The sequence below is a fragment of the Tyto alba genome, unplaced genomic scaffold (genome assembly GCF_018691265.1).
Source record: "Tyto alba isolate M040663 unplaced genomic scaffold, T.alba_DEE_v4.0 Super-Scaffold_6, whole genome shotgun sequence".
NCBI classification, from domain to species: domain Eukaryota; kingdom Metazoa; phylum Chordata; class Aves; order Strigiformes; family Tytonidae; genus Tyto; species Tyto alba.
Genome location: NW_024881327.1, coordinates 29,233,646 through 29,251,361, shown reverse-complemented (window position 1 = coordinate 29,251,361; position 17,716 = coordinate 29,233,646). Strand labels below are relative to the sequence as shown.

Genomic DNA, 17,716 nt, shown 5'->3' with positions numbered 1-17,716 from the left:
AAACTTCTTATTAACTATCCAAGCACGAGAGATGCAACACAGGAGACATAAATTCCAGGTCAAAGTCTTGCTGATGCCTGTGGCATGGGAGCCTCCCCCCCCCCCGAAGAGTATCTCTGCAGTTCCTGCAGTACCTTAATATCTAAAATACAAGTACCAGATGGATTTTTTTCAAACCTGTTTTTTTTTTTTTTTTTTTTTTTTTGGAAGCTGGTGATTTAATTAGGAAAGTCAACATTCTTAGGAACTGTGACACATTTACTTAGCAATTTCTCCCAAATGTGGCTTTCCTGTAAATCTGACAGGCCGGATCTCTTGTCTCTCTCTCCTCTGCACCTGAGGACAGCTAAGCGTACCTTGCAGGCTTTACTGAGCTCCAAGCCTCATCCTGGTCAACAAAGAGATTCCTTTTGACCTTCCTGGAAGCTGGATTAGGCCTTTAAAAGCCATACATTTTAAAACATTCCATGGAGGCTATGTTTGCTCTAAAACCACAGCGAAGTAAATGCAAAACTGTATTAATATTTAACATTGGCCTATAAAAACTGGGAACTCAGAGTCAGGACAGCTGGTACAAGTTTAATTCACATCATCATTTCAAAATGAAAATGCAGACTAGGACAGAATATCACATCTTCACGTTCGAAATCTATTTTCTTTAATATCCGATTTTGTTATTTCTATACCTACACCTGTTAAATAGCCATGAAAAATATTTTGCATTTATACTACTTTTTTTTTTTTTATTTGCTTTTCCTATCTGGTAATACTGGTCATACTTAAAGAAATCAAAACGAAAAAAAAAAAAAAAAAAAAGGATCAGATTAAAAAAAAAAAAAAAAAAGAGAGAATAGATTAGTTAAAAGGAAACCAAACACAAATATTGTGCTTGTGGACTGTATTTGGGGTTGGCCAGAAGTCTAAGGTCTTGATAGATGGTTCTCGGCGCACAGTTTTATTGCTGGTACACAGCACACTTTGTTCCTTTTGTTTCACTAAACCTGCCAACTTTGGAAATTAGTGACACGGGCATTCAAAATGTTTGACAAGTGGTCAGACCCTGATATACATATTCATACCCCAGTGGTAAATGATGGCAGGAAGTTTCAGCTGCAGTAAAAATGAATTCTTTAGTTCAGCCCAACGTTAATATAACTCTGGTGTCGTAAGCACTTTTACTGTTAAAGCAGGAGAGACTCTGAGATAGCTCACAGGGGAGACATCATTTAAAGAAATGTTTCTTTGCTTCAACCAGAAGTCCAAATCTGCTCAGTTCATTTATTCCCCCCCCCCCCCCCCCCCCCCCCCCCCCCCAGAATAAATGAATAAGCAGTTCCTTTTGTGGTTTTCCTGATGCTTGGTGACTTGTTATTATTCTTCCAGCAGAAAAAGGATCAGACGCTCATATGAACAGATGTGTCCCTCCTCCTCAGCCCCACACTCACCCTCTCCCTTTGGAAAATAAAGGTGATGGGGCCTGATGTTTGACTAAAAGAGGCTATAAATCATCTGGGGATGTACTGCTATGTTTTAGCACGTAAAAAGTATGGAGGAAACAGGTTAAAAAGCAAAGGGCTTTAGTAATAAATCATACGCTGTGCTTTTTTGTTTTGTTTTGTTTTTTGTTTGGTTGTTTGCTTATTTTTTTTAACCCTTAGAAGCGCAAGGGCTGCTTCAATACCCCGCCAGTGCAATGACCCGCTCCGCGGCGGCGGGCCGGGGCGGTTCAGCTCTGCCGGTTCCGCGGCCGGGCCGAGCCCCCGCTCCGCCCCCGCCCCTGCGCAGATACCGCGGGATCCCCCCCCCGCCCGGCCCGGTGCGGCTGACAGGTCCCCGGGGTGCAGCGGCGGGGGGCGGCAGGTGAGAGCGGGCGCGGCGGGGGCGGCCCCGCGGGGGCGCGGCCGGGGCGGGGGTGGAGGGGAAGGGAAGGGAGAGGAAGGGAAAGGAAGGAAGAAGGGCGGGGGGGGGGGGGGGGGGGGGCAGCTGCCCCCCCACCCCCCCGGCCGCGCGGAGCAGGAGGGCCCGACGGGGCGGGCGGGCAGCGGGGAGATGGCGGGGCGGCGGCGGCGGGCGCTGCTGCTGCGCTGCTTCTTGCTGGGGCTGCTGGGCGGCGGCGGCGGGGGCCAGCCCGGCGGCGGCGAGTACTGCCACGGCTGGGTGGACGGGCAGGGCGGCTACCACGAGGGTTTCCAGTGCCCCGAGGGCTTCGACACGGCGGCCGCCACCATCTGCTGCGGCTCCTGCGCGCTGCGCTACTGCTGCGCCGCCGCCGAGGCCCGCCTGGAGCAGGGCGGCTGCACCAACGACCGGGAGCCCCCGGACCCGGGAGTCACCGCCCGTGAGTGCCCGGCCCGCGGGTCCCGGGGCGGGCGGGAGCCGGTCCCCGCGGAGCATCCCCCCACTCCCCGTGCCGCGGGGGCTGCTCGGCCCGGTTCGGCCCGGCGGGTGGGCAGGAGGCGGGCGCGGCTCCAAGGTGCGCACAGGGAGGAGGCGCCGGGGGTGCGGGAGCGGGCGCCCGGCGAAGGTGGTGGTGGTGGTGGTGGTGGTGGTGGGGGGGTTGGGGGGGTGGGAAATGTGGGGTGTGGGGGGTGCGCTCGTTGTCCTAAATGCACGGTGAAAAGGGGCCCCCGCAGCCGGACCCGTCCCAACAGCTGGAAGGCGCCGGTGTGGTTTTAAGTTTGCAGCGGCAAACTCAGCCGCGGCTGCTCGGCTCGGTTTTTCCCGGCGGTGGGGCTTGGGCGCCGGGGGCTCGGCAGGCGCAACCCCGCCGCGCGTGGGGCCGGCAGGGTTTCCAACAAAAGAAACCCGGCAGCGCGCAGGGAGGCTAGTGTCCCAAGTCACACGCTCAGCCCGACTTTTCCACCTTACGAGTGGAAGCGACTTAACAGCATCTGCAGCAGCTGAGCTGCGCCCGCCGTTTCAGGCTCTTACACCGGACTGGCAGTTTTGGGGGGGGGGGGGGGGTGAGGGAGCGGGAGAGGAGCGCAATGATTGAGCGAAACCGAACTGGAACCGGTAAATGGGACGTGGTGTGGACAGCTTTTACCATTGGTAACTGTGAAAACTGCCAACAGAATGAAGTTTTGACTGGTACGTACAGGGTTTAAACTTTAATTTTGTCCTAATGGTAATGGTTGGAAGCCCTGTCTTCTGAGCAGCTCGGTGCGTTAGTGGGACCGAAACGATGTGGGGCTTCATAAACGGTGCGGAGTTTATTTCTCCGCAACAGACCTGTTGCTTCAGTAGGCTAATGTGTGCGGCTTTTCTTATTCTTTCTTCTCCCAGAACCAATCTACGTTCCATTCCTCATTGTTGGATCAATATTTATTGCCTTCATTATCGTGGGCTCTCTGGTAGCGGTTTATTGTTGCACATGTTTAAGACCCAAACAACCGTCGCAGCCAATACGATTTTCTCTGCGGAGCTACCAGACCGAGACTTTCCCCATGATCCTGGCTTCCACAAGCTTCAGGACACCGTCGAGGCAATCCAGCACCGCAACGAGTTCCAGTTCGACCGGCAGCTCGGTTCGCAGGTTCTCCTTTCCCCGGGCGGAGCCGGGCTGCCTTGTGGCATCGCCGCCTCCGCCGTACACATCTGGCTGCTTCCAGGCAGCCCATGCAGTCCACCTGACCCAGCCGTCAGGGTTTCTGGTGTCCCCGCCGTACTTTGGGTATCCTCTCCAGCCAGAACCTGCCCTGGCTGGGAAGAGCTGCTCCGACTTTACTCAGAGCTGAAAGGAGTTGTGAAGAAGTAACGCAGCCTTTGGAAGCGCAGGGACCGCTGCTGCCGGGTGTCACACTGACATGCTCGGTGGCTGCAGAAGTCAGAACCGTCCCCCTGGGTGAGTTGCCCTTGAGAAGTGCAAGGTTCTCCTTCGGGATCTCGTTTCCCAAACTTGGATCACGCTTACAAATGAACTGGAAAATATTCCAGAGAGTTGCTCTGAGAGCTGACTGCTCCGATCGTTCAGCCTAATTTGTGCAGAACACGCTCAGAGACAAGTAGGAAAACCATTTTGGGCTAAAGGTACTCATTTCACAGTGCTATAAATGACATTTTAACCCTAAATGCTATTAACTTAGTTAACAAACAGTGGCTGCGTTCCACAGATCATAATCAGACTAGTTCTATAAAGCAGCAATGTCTGAGAAGTAAGAGAGGAGTAATAGTTACTAAAGAGGATCCTGAAAACAGCTGACCGCTTCCTACTTCCATGAACAATGAAAATAAAAGGAAGAATTTTACTACAAATACCAAAATTTATAAAATACACGTACCTGAATTTACAGTGCATGTCTGTATTAGTAAATTTTAACTACGATAGGTAAAATGAGTACTAACGAGGCTGGTTGAAAACAAGCCAATCCCAAGCAGCCAGATAATTACCGATGAGAAAAGCAGAATGTATTCAGCAGTATCACTAATAACTTATCCGCATAAAATTCTAAAAAATGGCGTTATATTAAGTGTTTTTCAGAAGTAAGTATTTATTGTTGGCTTTTCGCTCAGCAACGCGTAAGTTGGACAAACTGATCAAAAAGTTTTATTTGTAAAATTAGCCATGTATAAAATGTAAAGACAAGCTTGTAATTTAAAATGTATTTACAGCATTGACAACACTAATTATTTGGTAGTCACACACAAAAAATTTATCATTAAACTGTGGTTGAAATACTGCGTCATCTGTATGTCCCTCTACAGATAGTGTTTGATGAGCGAGTTTTCATTTTGATGGTGTAACTATACTGTATTTTTTCCAGTTAAAAATAGTTTATTTTGCTTTTGCAAATGATTTACATCTTTAACTGCACCTGTTGTGCAATTTAATACCATATAAAATTCTGACTGTATAGCAAACTAATAGAGTAATGAATGTCTTTTATATGTAACTGTGGTAAAAATGTGGTAAAATCGACACTGATTAGTTGGGTATTTTAATTTAAAACATCCTGCCCTAGGAGTAAATTTTGTTTGCCCTTCTACATTCCTTCACCCAAGTAAACCAACAAACCAAATGGAAGAAGAAAAAAATGCATCTAAACCAAACACATGCAGCAAGCAAATGGAAAACACACAGGAAAAAATGCAGTCATTAAAGGGCTTCTCTGTATACTTATTTTTGTGAACAAAGTCATTCTGTGTCTCAGAATCTACAATATCCGAGGCCTAACTTTCCTATTTTATCAGCCGCAAGCTCCCCGTGTATAGGATCTGTTGAAGTACGTTATAGCTGACCTGTTTCACACATACTAGCATATCGATGCATATTAAAATTACAGCACTTCTGAATTACAGCACACTTCTCTGTATTTTAGAAAAGCTTCGTTGGTTCTTCCTCAAGCGACGAATACATTTTTTTCCTAGCAAATGTCTAGCAATCAGTATCTTGGCATTTATGAAAAAGTATTTTGAAATAACTCTTTTAGTATGTTTTTTATTGCATAATTAACATTACAATCCAACCGATATTACTGTTGGAAATGTGGTTTCTAAGCAGAAAGACAAGTTGTATACAGTGATGCTATAAGTAATAGGCTCTAGCTTGAATACTGTAATTGTTAATTACAAACTAAAGTCACAATACACAGTGGTGTGTACATTTTATAAAAATCTAAAAAGTAGATTGAGTACTGGGGAAATGAATTGAAAGGTGTTTTGATTTGCAATTTTTTTTAGAAACAAACTTCAAGGAAGGGGGTGGGTAAATTGTTGCCCACCTTTGTTGATGTTCCGTAGGACTCTGCACATTGTGAATGGGTAAGAAATGTGGGACTTCCCATCAAGTAAGGTTTTGGAAAAATCATTTAATATTTCAACAGACACCAGCTCTGCTCTTTGGAAATGTCCTGTGAGATCTGATGATCATTCCTGTATAGAGCAGGAGCAGATAGTAAAAGAAACTGTATTTTTTACAGATTACAGTAAGTCTTCACTTAGTAGGAATCTTTCTTTATATAGTAAACCAAGACGACACAGGTCCTTCTGGAAGCAGCAACCTGATCAATTTTCGCCGGGGAGGTGCGATTTTATGTACTTTTAAAGAGCACTTGGTCGTCAGAGCCACTGATGCAGGTGGTGGGTAGCAGAAATGCAGTGTTTTCCTCACAGACAGGCTGCACGCAGAGAAGTCAGGAGTTGGACTCGGCTGTTGCCAGTTAGCGTCTGGCGGGGCGCGCTGCACAGGCCGGGCTCCTTCGCCGTAATGGGCCCGGTGGGCTCTGCAGTCAGGCCGATTAATGTTTTAGTAGAGGCTTTTTTTTTTTTTTTTTTAAACAGGATTTTAACGTTTATTCAGCCTAAGTAAAGGCTGCGCAGTTTGCCACGTAGTGTGAAACTCAGCCGAGCAGGGAAGGCCCCTCTGAGCAACTTCCTTTCCTCCCCTGATGCTGCATGATGGGTTTGACCTCATAAAATGCTTAAAGAACTTGACGCACAGGAATAATTTCATTCAGTCAGGCTTACAGAAGTCTGGAAGTTTATAGAGTGCTAAGCACAGACCGGGGGCCAGGGTGCAGCAAATCCTGCAGACGGGGATCTGTGGAGGGGAAGGATCAGGGGTAGTTAAAACAGCTGTACGGGGTTACCTGTGAAGCAGGTGAGGTGGGGGTTATGCACCATCTGCAAATGAAGGAGAATCTGTAAGTTAAGAGGAATCTATAAATTACCATTGATGTAGCTACAGTGGCAGTGACTTACGTAGCTGAAGGGAGAGAGAAGGGGGAGAACAGAATACAAACCCACGGACCTAAATGCTTCTTGCCTGTGCCAGTAGCTTCCGACCCGGATGGATTCAGGGTGCAGGTGAGAATGCTGGATTTCCTTTCTAAGGAAAAGGACCTACTGGCCTTGATGCTACTGTGATTTATAGAAAATATTTTTTTTCCTAAAACTTGCAGGCACAACACAAATGGCATTCTGATGCAGAGTTTCAATGACTAACGAAACAGTTTGAAGGGCTAGTTGTATGCTTGAACTGAAAGAAATTGCTTGCTATCAGAAGTAATGTTTATACAGTACTTGCTTTACTGCCACCTTTATTTTTGAACACAGTAGGTTTAACTATTTCTTTTGTAATAATGAAGTTCATACTCATTTTACTAGAGTGACACCAATCTAAAATAGATCAAAATGAAACAAACAACACGGTAAATCGATTATTGTCATTCACACACATTTCTGCACAAAATGCTTTGATTGCCACGAAGTGGTAACGGCACGTCTGGAACCCACGCTTTCTGTGGGCAAAGAATAACAGTGACATGAACTAGATCAGCCATTCAGTTTGTATTCCTACATTTGTGTTTCTTAAGCGCGTATCTCCAAACTGCATCAGAACTCTTCGGTGCTAGGAAAAACATTACACATACTTGCAAGAACGTCTGAAAGATTTTATTTGAAACTAGGTAAGTGGTACGGTATATGGCTATGTAAATTTATGGATTATTTGTAATACCAAACCCACTGGAATTAAAAGTGCTAATTGCAACATTAGTTTGTCACTACTGTTCAGTTACAGCTTGACAGTAATGTTAAGGATATGGAGTCAATTTTTGGTGCTATTTTTTTGCGGTATTGCAACGTGCTCTGTGGACTTGATGCTCTGGAGAGAGCCGCTGCTTTTGTGGGGGCTGCTGCTCCACGGTACTCATGTGAAGAGTTTTTCATTCGCAATTACGTTGAGGCTGTAACTCCATGCTATGCTGTCTTCATTAGCAAAGGCAGAAGATGAAATGCCTTTCTGTTCTTTTTGTTCTCTCCACTTGTGTAAATTCAGGGGACTGCGGTATACATCAGGTTAGTGAAATGATTGAGCTTAAAGATAACATTTGCCATAAGAAAGGAGGGAAAGGATTTGAAAGGGAGCCTGGATCATTATAAAGTGGATTATAACCTGAATAATTTCAATGGCCTCATGACTGCCAGTGTAATAGAGGCGGTGACATACCTTGAGGTGGAATCTCCTTAAACCAGCTCTACCATTAAAGACTTGGTATTGTGAAACTAACAGCGTGAAAGAGGAATTATTAAACCTGCCTTGGCAGAATACAAAATCTACAAAGTAAGTTCATTATCTAGTGTGTATATAAAGAATCAGTCACCTATCTACAATGAAAACTAAGTTGAGGTTTGGATATATTGATTTTTATTCACTGGGTGGGCCTTGTTAGGGGAAAGGAATACCTGCTACTATCATAGACAAAGGATACACTATTTATCGCTGTCGTCTGAAAAAGGAGATGATGTTTACTTATTCCCACTTTATCATTCTTGTACTGCATACTTCTCTTCTTCTCTTTCTAAATACAGTATCACCACCCGAATATGTTACAGCTCAGCAGCAAATCACTAAATTGCAGACTCCCATGCTCCCCCTTTTTTTTTTTTTCTTTTTTTTTAATTTTCTGGGCTTCACATGAAAACTGAAAAAGACATCTCAAAACAGGTGTTTAAAAAAACCCATAAAATCATTTTCTACATTTTCCATTTCCTTTAATAATACAAGAATTATTTGGTATTTCTGAAATACTATTTCTGGCATGTCCCATTTTAAAGAATTCAAAAACAAGAGTGATGAGATATGTGTTTTCCTTTGAAAGTAATCTCTAGCATTTGCAACCAATCAATTCAACAAAGCTTCTTCATTTAATGGCAAAGTTTATTCATTTTTTAACAATTAAAAGACAAAACATTTAAAATTTGCAGTTCAAAACATGCACATTCACCAAATGCCAAATGACATGTAACACTGCATAGAACTGAATGTGTTACTAAAAGAGAAGAACTATTTATAAAACACAGTGCATTTAACATCCAGTTAAAACTAAACCTGAGAAACTACCATAAACACCGAGTCAAAAAGTCTTCATTCATGCAGCTTCATAATTTCCACAACAGTTTCAGCAGTAATGGCTTAGTGGAGCGGTAAAACCTCACTTTACCTTGAATGCAAATTTTGCTATTACAGACTGACTGCTTTCTGCAGCAGTTTGTACATATCAAACACTGAAAATCTTAACGAAAAATTACGTTGAAGTAGAAAAACAATATTAATGCATTTATGGCTTCTATTCTACAATAAAGAAACACCATAAAATATGATTTTAAAAAAAAAAACCCAAACCAACTTGTTCTGGTCACAGCTTTGCAATTACAAATCACTCTCTATATGGAAATGCTTTAATTTAACTTAAAGTATCAACCCTCCAAAGTGCCCAACTTTGCACATCGTTGCTCAGAGGAGTAGTCCTTATACTCACAAACAGCCCAGCTGAAGCCTCTGTGAGTAATGGTTTGCATAAGCAGGAACCAGGTTTGGAATGCTAAAATATTCCTTTGTTTAATAAAGATCTATTGGTTAACAGCAAGAAAACTGGGGAAGCGAGGGCAGGGGCGGGGGGAAGGAGAAACCCATTTGTTGAGTTTTGTTACCAGTGAAAACATCCAGTACCAAGAGAGTTGAACTGACAAACTCATTTGCTTACATAGCGCTAGCTTCTCAGTATATTACGAGCAGATTTTAACAAAGGCATTAAGAAACAGGGAACAGCAACCACCATGCACTTAGAAATATTGCCTCATGCAGACAGAATGATAAATTCATCAGAACTACAAGTGCTTTTACACAATACATAAGAAAAAAAGGGAAAAAACGTCTCTCCTTAAATTTAACACGTATTCCACATTACTCATCATTCAAGATGGGTTTAAACGTAACAAAAGAAGTCTTAAGACACTTGACCTGCATCTTTGTAACGCAGTGAATTTTATGGATGCATGTGGACATATAGGAATCTTCAGCTATCTCTCAGTGTTTCAAAATACTTTATTTATCATTTTATACAAATAGATTGGTGACTAAGTATAAATCTGTTGAAACTGCTTTGCAAAAATAAGTGTAAAATTAGGAAGTGGCAAGAAAAAATTCCCAATACAAATTATCAATAGGTTTCTTAAAATTTGTTTCCTGTTACTTACTCTTTTGAATCTTTTATATATATATGTATATATTTAAAAATAATCCAGCAACAGTATTTATAGAAGATATCGGATTTCTGAGTGGCACTGATTCAACTTTTTGATGGAAATTTTTAATACTAACTTGAAATTGTTATGCAGTGCACATGAAACAGATGGAAAAGTCCATGTGAATTCTATATTTAATACAAATTTGAATTTTTAAACAATAAGAACAGAGTCATTGTTAGGAGAATTTTTGCCTAGAGTGTTTTTTCTTTAAATAAACATCTGCACAGTCCCCTTATTTTAACAAAGATATGATGTACTAACAGGATGGTAATAGATTATATTACTCTGTACTCAACATGAAAATAAAGTGCATATTGTATACTTGACCTGATTTAAAAATGGGCACACATAGTGAAGATGATCTGACATTTCAAAATGGAATTCTATGAGCAATCAAAAGCCACAGTTAGAATTGACACATTGTGTTTTTTACTATTTCTAAGCAGCAGTATCTTCCAACCACCAATTACCAGAAAAAGTATAGAGACAGGAGAAAAACCCATCAGAAGTAATAAAACTGAAAAAAGCACTTCGTGAAATAATACTTCAAATTCTGTAAGGATGTAAGGATGAAATGCTGCGGTAAGACTATCTTCAAAACCTTACATTGCAGTCTAAATTTAGGATCTTAGAGCTGTTTCAGTTGCTTTCTTCCTTTTTAAGATAGTTAAACTGGGGATATACTGTGTGTTATTTTCCACAAACTATATTACAACGGTGAGACAGAATTTTATTTCATGGGAAGAATAAGGGATCATGTAAATTTCTCACTGTAAATATTTTACAACGTAGTCTAGTCCTCATGTCCTTTTCTGCAAAATCAGCTCATAAACCATTTAGAACAGAAAAACCCCAATAATAATAAAAACATTTGCCCATAAAGGGAGTATGTATAGATTGAGTTGTTTTATATGAGTTAAGTACACTGAAAGATTATAAAGGAGCAAGAGTGTCATGGTTAATTTCAGAAATGTTTGGAAGTTGGTCATTGTCCCTTGGATGACAGAAAATAAGGATCCCCGTTTTAGGAAAGGGGCATGCCCCCAAATTTTTTCTTGCCTTAGGTCAAGTGATTTGCCCCTCCCATATTGATCCATCTATTTATCTGTTCCTGAAATGGCTTTTCTGAAGGCAGTTCTTGTCTGCATGGCTGACTGGCAGTACTGTTTCTAGTGGGATACGTTCCCTTTGTCCCTGTGTCTTCTGTTTTCTGTTTAAAGATCACTCCGGGAAAGTGAGAGGAAGACATTGCATAACATGCATATGGAAATGCAGACTGCCTTCCCATTGAGACGCCTTCCTAAATATGTACTTTCATATAGCGCCTTTTGTTGGGCTTTCCATGTGGATTTGTAACTTTCGCTTAGAACGGAGCAGAAGAAGCTTGCATAGTGCAATACAGTTATATGTTAAGTGTTTAGTTACATGAAAGGCAAGGAGGTAAAGTCACCTTCAGTAAATGTGTGACTAATGAAGGGGGGCAGAGAAAAGATGGGAATGGATGACTTGCTACTTTTAAGTTGAAAGTGGATGATTTGGAGAGCAAAGAGGAAATTCTTAATTTAACAGATAACTGGGGATGTCATTGTTCTGTTTTTCCATCTAGTTGATCTCCATTCAAAGAAAAAAGGGTAATTTCCATGTAATGCACAGAAATTTAATTAAAAATAAACCAAATCATTTCTATGCAATGCACAGAAATGTAATTAAAAATAAAACCAACTGCTACTATAGAGAAATGTATTTTAAATGTAATTATGGTGGCTTTCAAGCTCAGAATTAAACATGGACTAAAAAGTTACAAGATTTAACTAAATTAAATGAGTTAAAGTAGCTTTTGTTAGTTTGAAACCTGATGGTTGTTGGGTCGTAAGCTCAGAAATACCAAGTATAACTACTTTGAAAAGTTATCACAATGTTCTCATTTATCACCTTCCTCCTTTTTTGTTTTTCTTTTTCCTTAAACTAGGCATGTATCTTTTCCTGCAGCCACTTCCTCTCCATTTTTTCATTAAAGGTGAGAGTACACAGGTATTCTGCATGACCAGTAAGTTATAAAGAGGCTGCTGCAATGTATTTCACACCTTTATAGGAAGTGGCTTTAGTGCAAATAAAACAGTACATACCACAGACTAGTGAAGGGCATGCTTTGCTCTCTATTTCAATGTATGCATTTAACATAAATTTAGTGTAAAAAATTGAAGATTTAATGATTTTTTAAAAATAAGTTAAAACAAACTTTCTTTTGAACCTACAGTATAAGCAGATACAACTAAGCATCTCAAAAATAATTAAAATTTGCTAAAGGGAAGTAAGGCAGAGCAATTCTTAAAAATTGAACAAAAAAATATGTGTACTCAATTTTACAAGGTGGCAGCCATTTTCAACATATGCAACACTAAACGAAAATAAGGGAAAAGCTTTTATAAGGCCAAAGGTGCAAAGACTTGCAGGTTTGAAAGCAAATGCCATAAAGGCCAGACTCGCTGTACTGTAAATCTTTCCCCCTCAAGTGCAGACTCAAGCATGCAGTTCTAAGATCAGGACTGGAGTTATTTCTTTTCAAATTATTTTCAACAACAGAAAACATTTATGGAACTTCTTTGGCAAACGTTTTTAGGTTAGTTTGACACAAACATCTATAAACATCTTGACTCAAAATCTTTCTCAAAGAAGGTGAATGAACACCATTAAGATGCTATTTTTTTCAGCACTTGTTGAAATCAAAGGCTTGTTATCAACCATATTTAAATATATTAACACTTAAAAACTTTCACAGATGCTAATGGTCTTCAATGTAAAGTATGTTTAGTGATCTGACCATTGCCTTCCGAATATGACCAGTATTGAATCAACTTCATTGTAAAATAAGCAAGCTGGCAAGATACAAGGTCAATTCCAATCTGTTTACAAAGGCCAAGCAAATACTTGTTAAAAAATTTAGAGATGGTGTTTTACAGTATAGTTGCACAGTGCTTATGTCTACTGAATACACAAATCCAAACTTTATGGAACAAGACCATCACAGATCTTTAAATCTCTGATAACTGGGCTATGGTCACAGCTCCCAGCAAAGATCTAGTAGTCTGTCTCACAAAAGTAAATACTAAGGCCTAAATCTCAAGCTGTGTTCCTTCACCATTCCTCAGGCCTTTGTTTTGTGGTATCGTAAGCTCTTATGACTTCAGACTGGGAAACGATTCCATTTTCATCTTGAGAGAAGGCGTAGCCATCTGCAGATATAAACCAAAGCAGAAACCAATTAATGATCCGTTTTTTTTTGTTTTTTTTTTTTTTTGTTAAGGCTTTAATAAAAATGACTTAACAAAGGTCAATAGAGGGGAATAAACCTTTTTTCAGCAATTAGTAGGTAGAAAACCCATGCCATTTCTTACATAATTTTGTAGCTGTAAAATAGCAGAAAGAACCGTACAGTATCTTAGGAATTAAAAGAAACCTACCAACAGGCAAAGAACATGGTCTACTCGGTTTAGGAGACTGCATCTTTACTATAAACAAATGCAGTGAAAGGTAGAATTTTACTTCTATATTACTAAAGGATATTAACATTTATTTGTCAGTGAACACTTACGAAGCAAGTTTTGCTGCAGTGAGTCAGAGCGATACAAGTTCACATGGTTCTTCTTAAAAACATTCTTCAGTAGTTGGGCTCTTTCAGTTAAGCTAGAAAGAAAGTAGACACATGTGAAAAATATTTACTTACTAACTACAGTATCCCTTTATCTTTGACTCTGTTAAATGGGAATTAATTATTAAATTAAAAGTGTCCATTCTTCTTTTTCAATTGTGCCTGAATTAATTACTAAGAATATGAGTAAAAGTGTGTGCAAGAGCAGATTATGAAGTCCAGATCTCTGGTAATGTTTTTACTGTCACAATACAGGCAAAACATCTGTGTGAAGTACTGTTGTGTGCTGACAACACAAATAAATGAATAACACTGTAAACATCTGAGTGTGACTCCTTTAGAATCACGCGATGTAAAGGGAAGGCACTGGCTTCCTTGGTGTAGCATGGCTTGTCTAGTGCCAAGCTGAATTACAGTTTTCCTTACATAAGACAGTGCTCTTAGCCTCTACTGACACAGCACCCCAAAGGGAGGGGAAAGGAAGAGGGAGGGAAAGTCAAAGCCGTGGCCATCAGCTGTGTATACTGAAACATATTACTTCCATGAAAAGTGTTGAAGCAAGGTGTATCCCACATGAAACTCTAGGAAGGTGTTTTTCTGGGGATCATACCCAAATAACAGATTACTATTACTACTAGAGGTTGGTCACTTCAGCCCATCTCCTTCCTTCGCAGCAGTACTAGGGCTGTTGCGTTATGTGTTTATTCTGCTTTAATGTGACACAAGTGACTCCATTTCAGCCCAACGAAAAAACAGAAGGAGTATTAAACAGTTTTTAAACTGAGACTCAAGCATCAGCTGAATGCCGCAAACTGTAGTGAACAGAGTAGTGAGGGTATCAGGTTTCCTTACTGTCCATCTTTCTCACATTTAAAGTTCTCTCAGATAGGATCCTACATTGCTAAATAAATAACACAGACTAGTCATAGTTCAGAAAGCTTTTGAAATCTGAAAATTTTTATATCATATTAAAAGATGTGCAATGGACTATACGAAAAAAAAAACCCCACACAAAACCTTCAGTTTCTTTCTCTAGATTTGATATTCACCATGAATTGGAGGTGCCATTTCAGCAAAATACTGACCTATCATTTAAACATTTCCAATGCTGAAAAATCCAGTTCCTCCCCCTGTGAACTGCTCTAAAAATTAGTTCATTTGGAATAAAAATTTTTTAAAAAAAGTATCTTATGTTTATTCTGAGTACATAGCGATTTGATTTTGTTATAGTTTTGCTAGATTACCAAAGTTGTCTCTTGTGTAAGGGTGTAGTAAGTAAAACAGATTTCACATACCTATGTTACTGAGCTTTCACCAGTCAAATGGCTTTTTAATATTGTTGTTAATTAGCTCAGCAGACTTACCTTCCCAGGCTATAGACCAGACTAAGTGGTGCAAGGAATGGAACTAGATTGGTTCTCTTACTAGATCAGCATTTGAACCATTAAATTAGAAATGCTCACTCTTTCTTCAGTGAGTATATACTTCTTGTTGAAGCATTGTGTTAAACTGGAGAGACTTATAGTCTATCTCCCCTTTCTGGTCCCCTGCGGTCTGGTAGTTAAAGCATATACCTGGAGGTGAAAGCTTGGCTCTTCTAAGTTGGAAGAGGGAAACAAACCTACTATTCTCACACCCATAGAGGAATGCTAACTGCAAAACCTACAGGGTAAGGGGATAGGCAGGGGAAACTGCTTCTGTGGCCGTGTTTTGAATGAAAAGAGGGAATGAGACGTCCTTGTAAAAAAGGAATTAGGTACCAATTCCAGGAAAGCAGTCAGCATCTGCTTACTGAACCAAGAATGGAGAGGTTGGAGTACTGAGACGCACCTTACTCTCAGTGTTTTCATAAGCTAGCTCTTTGGGTTTGTTGTTTTGTTTTTTTTTTTTTCCCCATCCTAATTGCTCCTCTAGGCTGTGTAGGAGCCTTGCTTTTAAGTTCAGAGCTACAAACTGCTAAAGTGACAGGATTAATAAAAAAAATTGGGGACTGAGGTTTAAACCATAAGGATACTCACGAGTGAATAAATAAATAATGTCATGTAAGATGAGAGGTCAAAGAGGTGGAAGACCATGTGAATACTTAGATACAGTTATCAGCTGTATCTCCTTTGGAATACATCTGAGAAATCCTTATTCATGTGAGTTGAAATCAGCAATTTTCTATGAAATTTTTGTTTTTGACAAGTGTTATTTTCTAACCAAAAACTATTGTATTAAAAACATAGCAGGCCTACTCTAGCATTTCTGGTACCACCATTATTTTTTGCTTGTGTTCTAGAATGAAATCTTCAGATCGCTGTAAGGCTAAGCACTGAAAATAGTGCCTGAAGTTTTATAAGAACATGAAGTATGCACATTTCTTAGTTTATGTATAATGAAGTTTCCACTGCACAGACCTGATTGCTGGTACAGAAAATACAAATTAAGTAGGAATTACATTTGGGAAAATAAAAGTGCTTCCAGCTATTCAGGTATTAAATTCTGCTCTATTTTTATACTTTAAATACTGCAGGCTCTTTATTATGAATCATCCTGTTGCCATTCAAAAGCATATTTAAAAATCTATATGCAAAGCCAAGAAAATATGGTTTCATAATTAACCAATGATAAATCATAGTTACCAAATGCCTATGATCATTATGTGTACTTACATGGGTAAGCAGAATATTAACTATTTTTGAACATGAAATGTATACGTTTACAGGTAATTAATTTTGTTTATAGAAAAAAAATTACTACCTAATATATTCCTGACCAATCACTTAGCTGGCCTAAAAATAATTTCCAAGTGGACTGAATGAAAAACAATGACTATACGAAGCAGGATTTGCAGTACAGATCTCTAAAGACACTTCCACAAGTTCAGGCTGTTATTCATGTTATTGTTAGTCTGTGTAATATTCAACCTTGTGAAAATATTGTTGTATTAAGTACTAATACTGTTGTTTGTACTTAAGCATTATATACAAGGTACCTGAAAAACTGTGTTTGAACAATGGATTATATACAAAAAGTACCCTTTTACCTTAGTAATTTCAATTTTAAGTAGAAATGGCTTTGTGGCATTTCAATTACAATGGCTCTAATGATAGAAATCATACATTTTGTGGCACAAATTTGTTAATCCATTGAATCCATCCTCTGTTATTTATGCTATCAAGGCACCTGAAGGTCAATAGTATTCCAATATGAAACTTTACTTTCTATTGGAAAAGTGACTATGCAGAATTCGCACCTTCTTGCTCAAGATATATTCTTACTTAACTGACAAATTATGTGATAAAACCAATTTCAATGCATTGCTTACAGAAGAACAGAACGAAGTATTTTTGGACAGTTCTGGGGAAAAATCTGATTATAAATCCCTACACACATGGAAACAGCAAGCTACTATAGGAATGCTCTTCCTGAACCTCCAATGACAACAGTTTAAAAAACTTTTCAACTCAGTACTGTAAAAATACAAGGGATGACAGATTTTAAGACTATATTAGCACATCCTACTTTTAAAGCATATGCTAAAATACAAGAAAGATATTTGGGGAAAAATATTTTAAAATATTTCAATGTAAATGTAAATTTTTATTCTAATTTTAAGAAAACAGCTGAAAGTGCAAATTTAGGATTTAAATAGAAGATTCCCATCCTAAGACTGACTGACAGGAAAACAGCAAAAGGTGAAGCCTTACAATCCTAGCTGTATTTAAATGCATGCAATATCAGGGCAACACAGTTCTGAAAATCTGCAATAAATATATTCTAGCTGAAAAAACAGCAATAAAAATTAACAGTAATATACTTCTAAGTAAACTTTCAGATACTGTTTGATTACAGCATCTAGCCAATAGTAGAATCCTGACCTGTTATCTGTGGAAGCTGAACCTTTTATTTTCTGCTGTAGTATTTTTAAAGAAGGGAATGGACAGAGTGGAAAAGTTCCTGAGTTATCTTTCTCACTGTTTCCCAGTTACATCATAATCAGTGATTTATATCTTCTTAGGTTATTTTGGCATTTCATTTGTTCTTGCATGAAAA

The 17,716-nt window shown here is 39.8% G+C and overlaps 2 protein-coding genes across 6 annotated transcripts in view; one reads left to right on the top strand and one right to left on the bottom strand.

The window, feature by feature from the left end:
• The first annotated feature begins 2,010 nt into the window (after positions 1–2,010).
• Positions 2,011–4,678, top strand: SHISA3 (shisa family member 3). Of its 2 annotated transcripts, none has more exons than XM_032999181.2 (2): positions 2,011–2,338; positions 3,286–4,678. In XM_032999181.2, the coding sequence occupies exons 1-2, from the start codon at positions 2,050–2,052 to the stop codon at positions 3,735–3,737; spliced, it is 741 nt and encodes a 246-aa protein (XP_032855072.2). In that variant the 5' UTR covers positions 2,011–2,049; the 3' UTR covers positions 3,738–4,678. The 2 variants fall into 2 exon arrangements, with proteins under 2 accessions (XP_032855072.2, XP_042664386.1); XM_042808452.1 differs by having other exon boundaries at positions 2,011–2,473.
• A 3,963-nt stretch (positions 4,679–8,641) lies between these two features.
• Positions 8,642–17,716, bottom strand: part of ATP8A1 (ATPase phospholipid transporting 8A1) — a 122,445-nt gene continuing 113,370 nt past the window's right edge. For all 4 annotated transcript variants that reach the window (XM_032999089.2, XM_032999087.2, XM_032999088.2 and 1 more), the window contains 2 exons: positions 13,622–13,713; positions 8,642–13,262 (listed from right to left, as the gene is read on the bottom strand). In XM_032999089.2, the coding sequence (XP_032854980.1) occupies positions 13,165–13,262; positions 13,622–13,713 (190 nt within the window). In that variant the 3' untranslated portion in view covers positions 8,642–13,164. The remainder of the gene's footprint in view (positions 13,263–13,621; positions 13,714–17,716) is intronic.

Excerpts from the sequence above, each read along its gene's own strand:
- SHISA3 (XM_042808452.1), top strand. The coding sequence starts at position 2,050 with ATGGCGGGGCGGCGGCGGCGGGCGCTGCTGCTGCGCTGCTTCTTGCTG. Across the intron at positions 2,474-3,285 it reads GAGGCGGGCGCGGCTCCAAG|AACCAATCTACGTTCCATTC; the intron begins GTGCGCACAGGG and ends TTCTTCTCCCAG.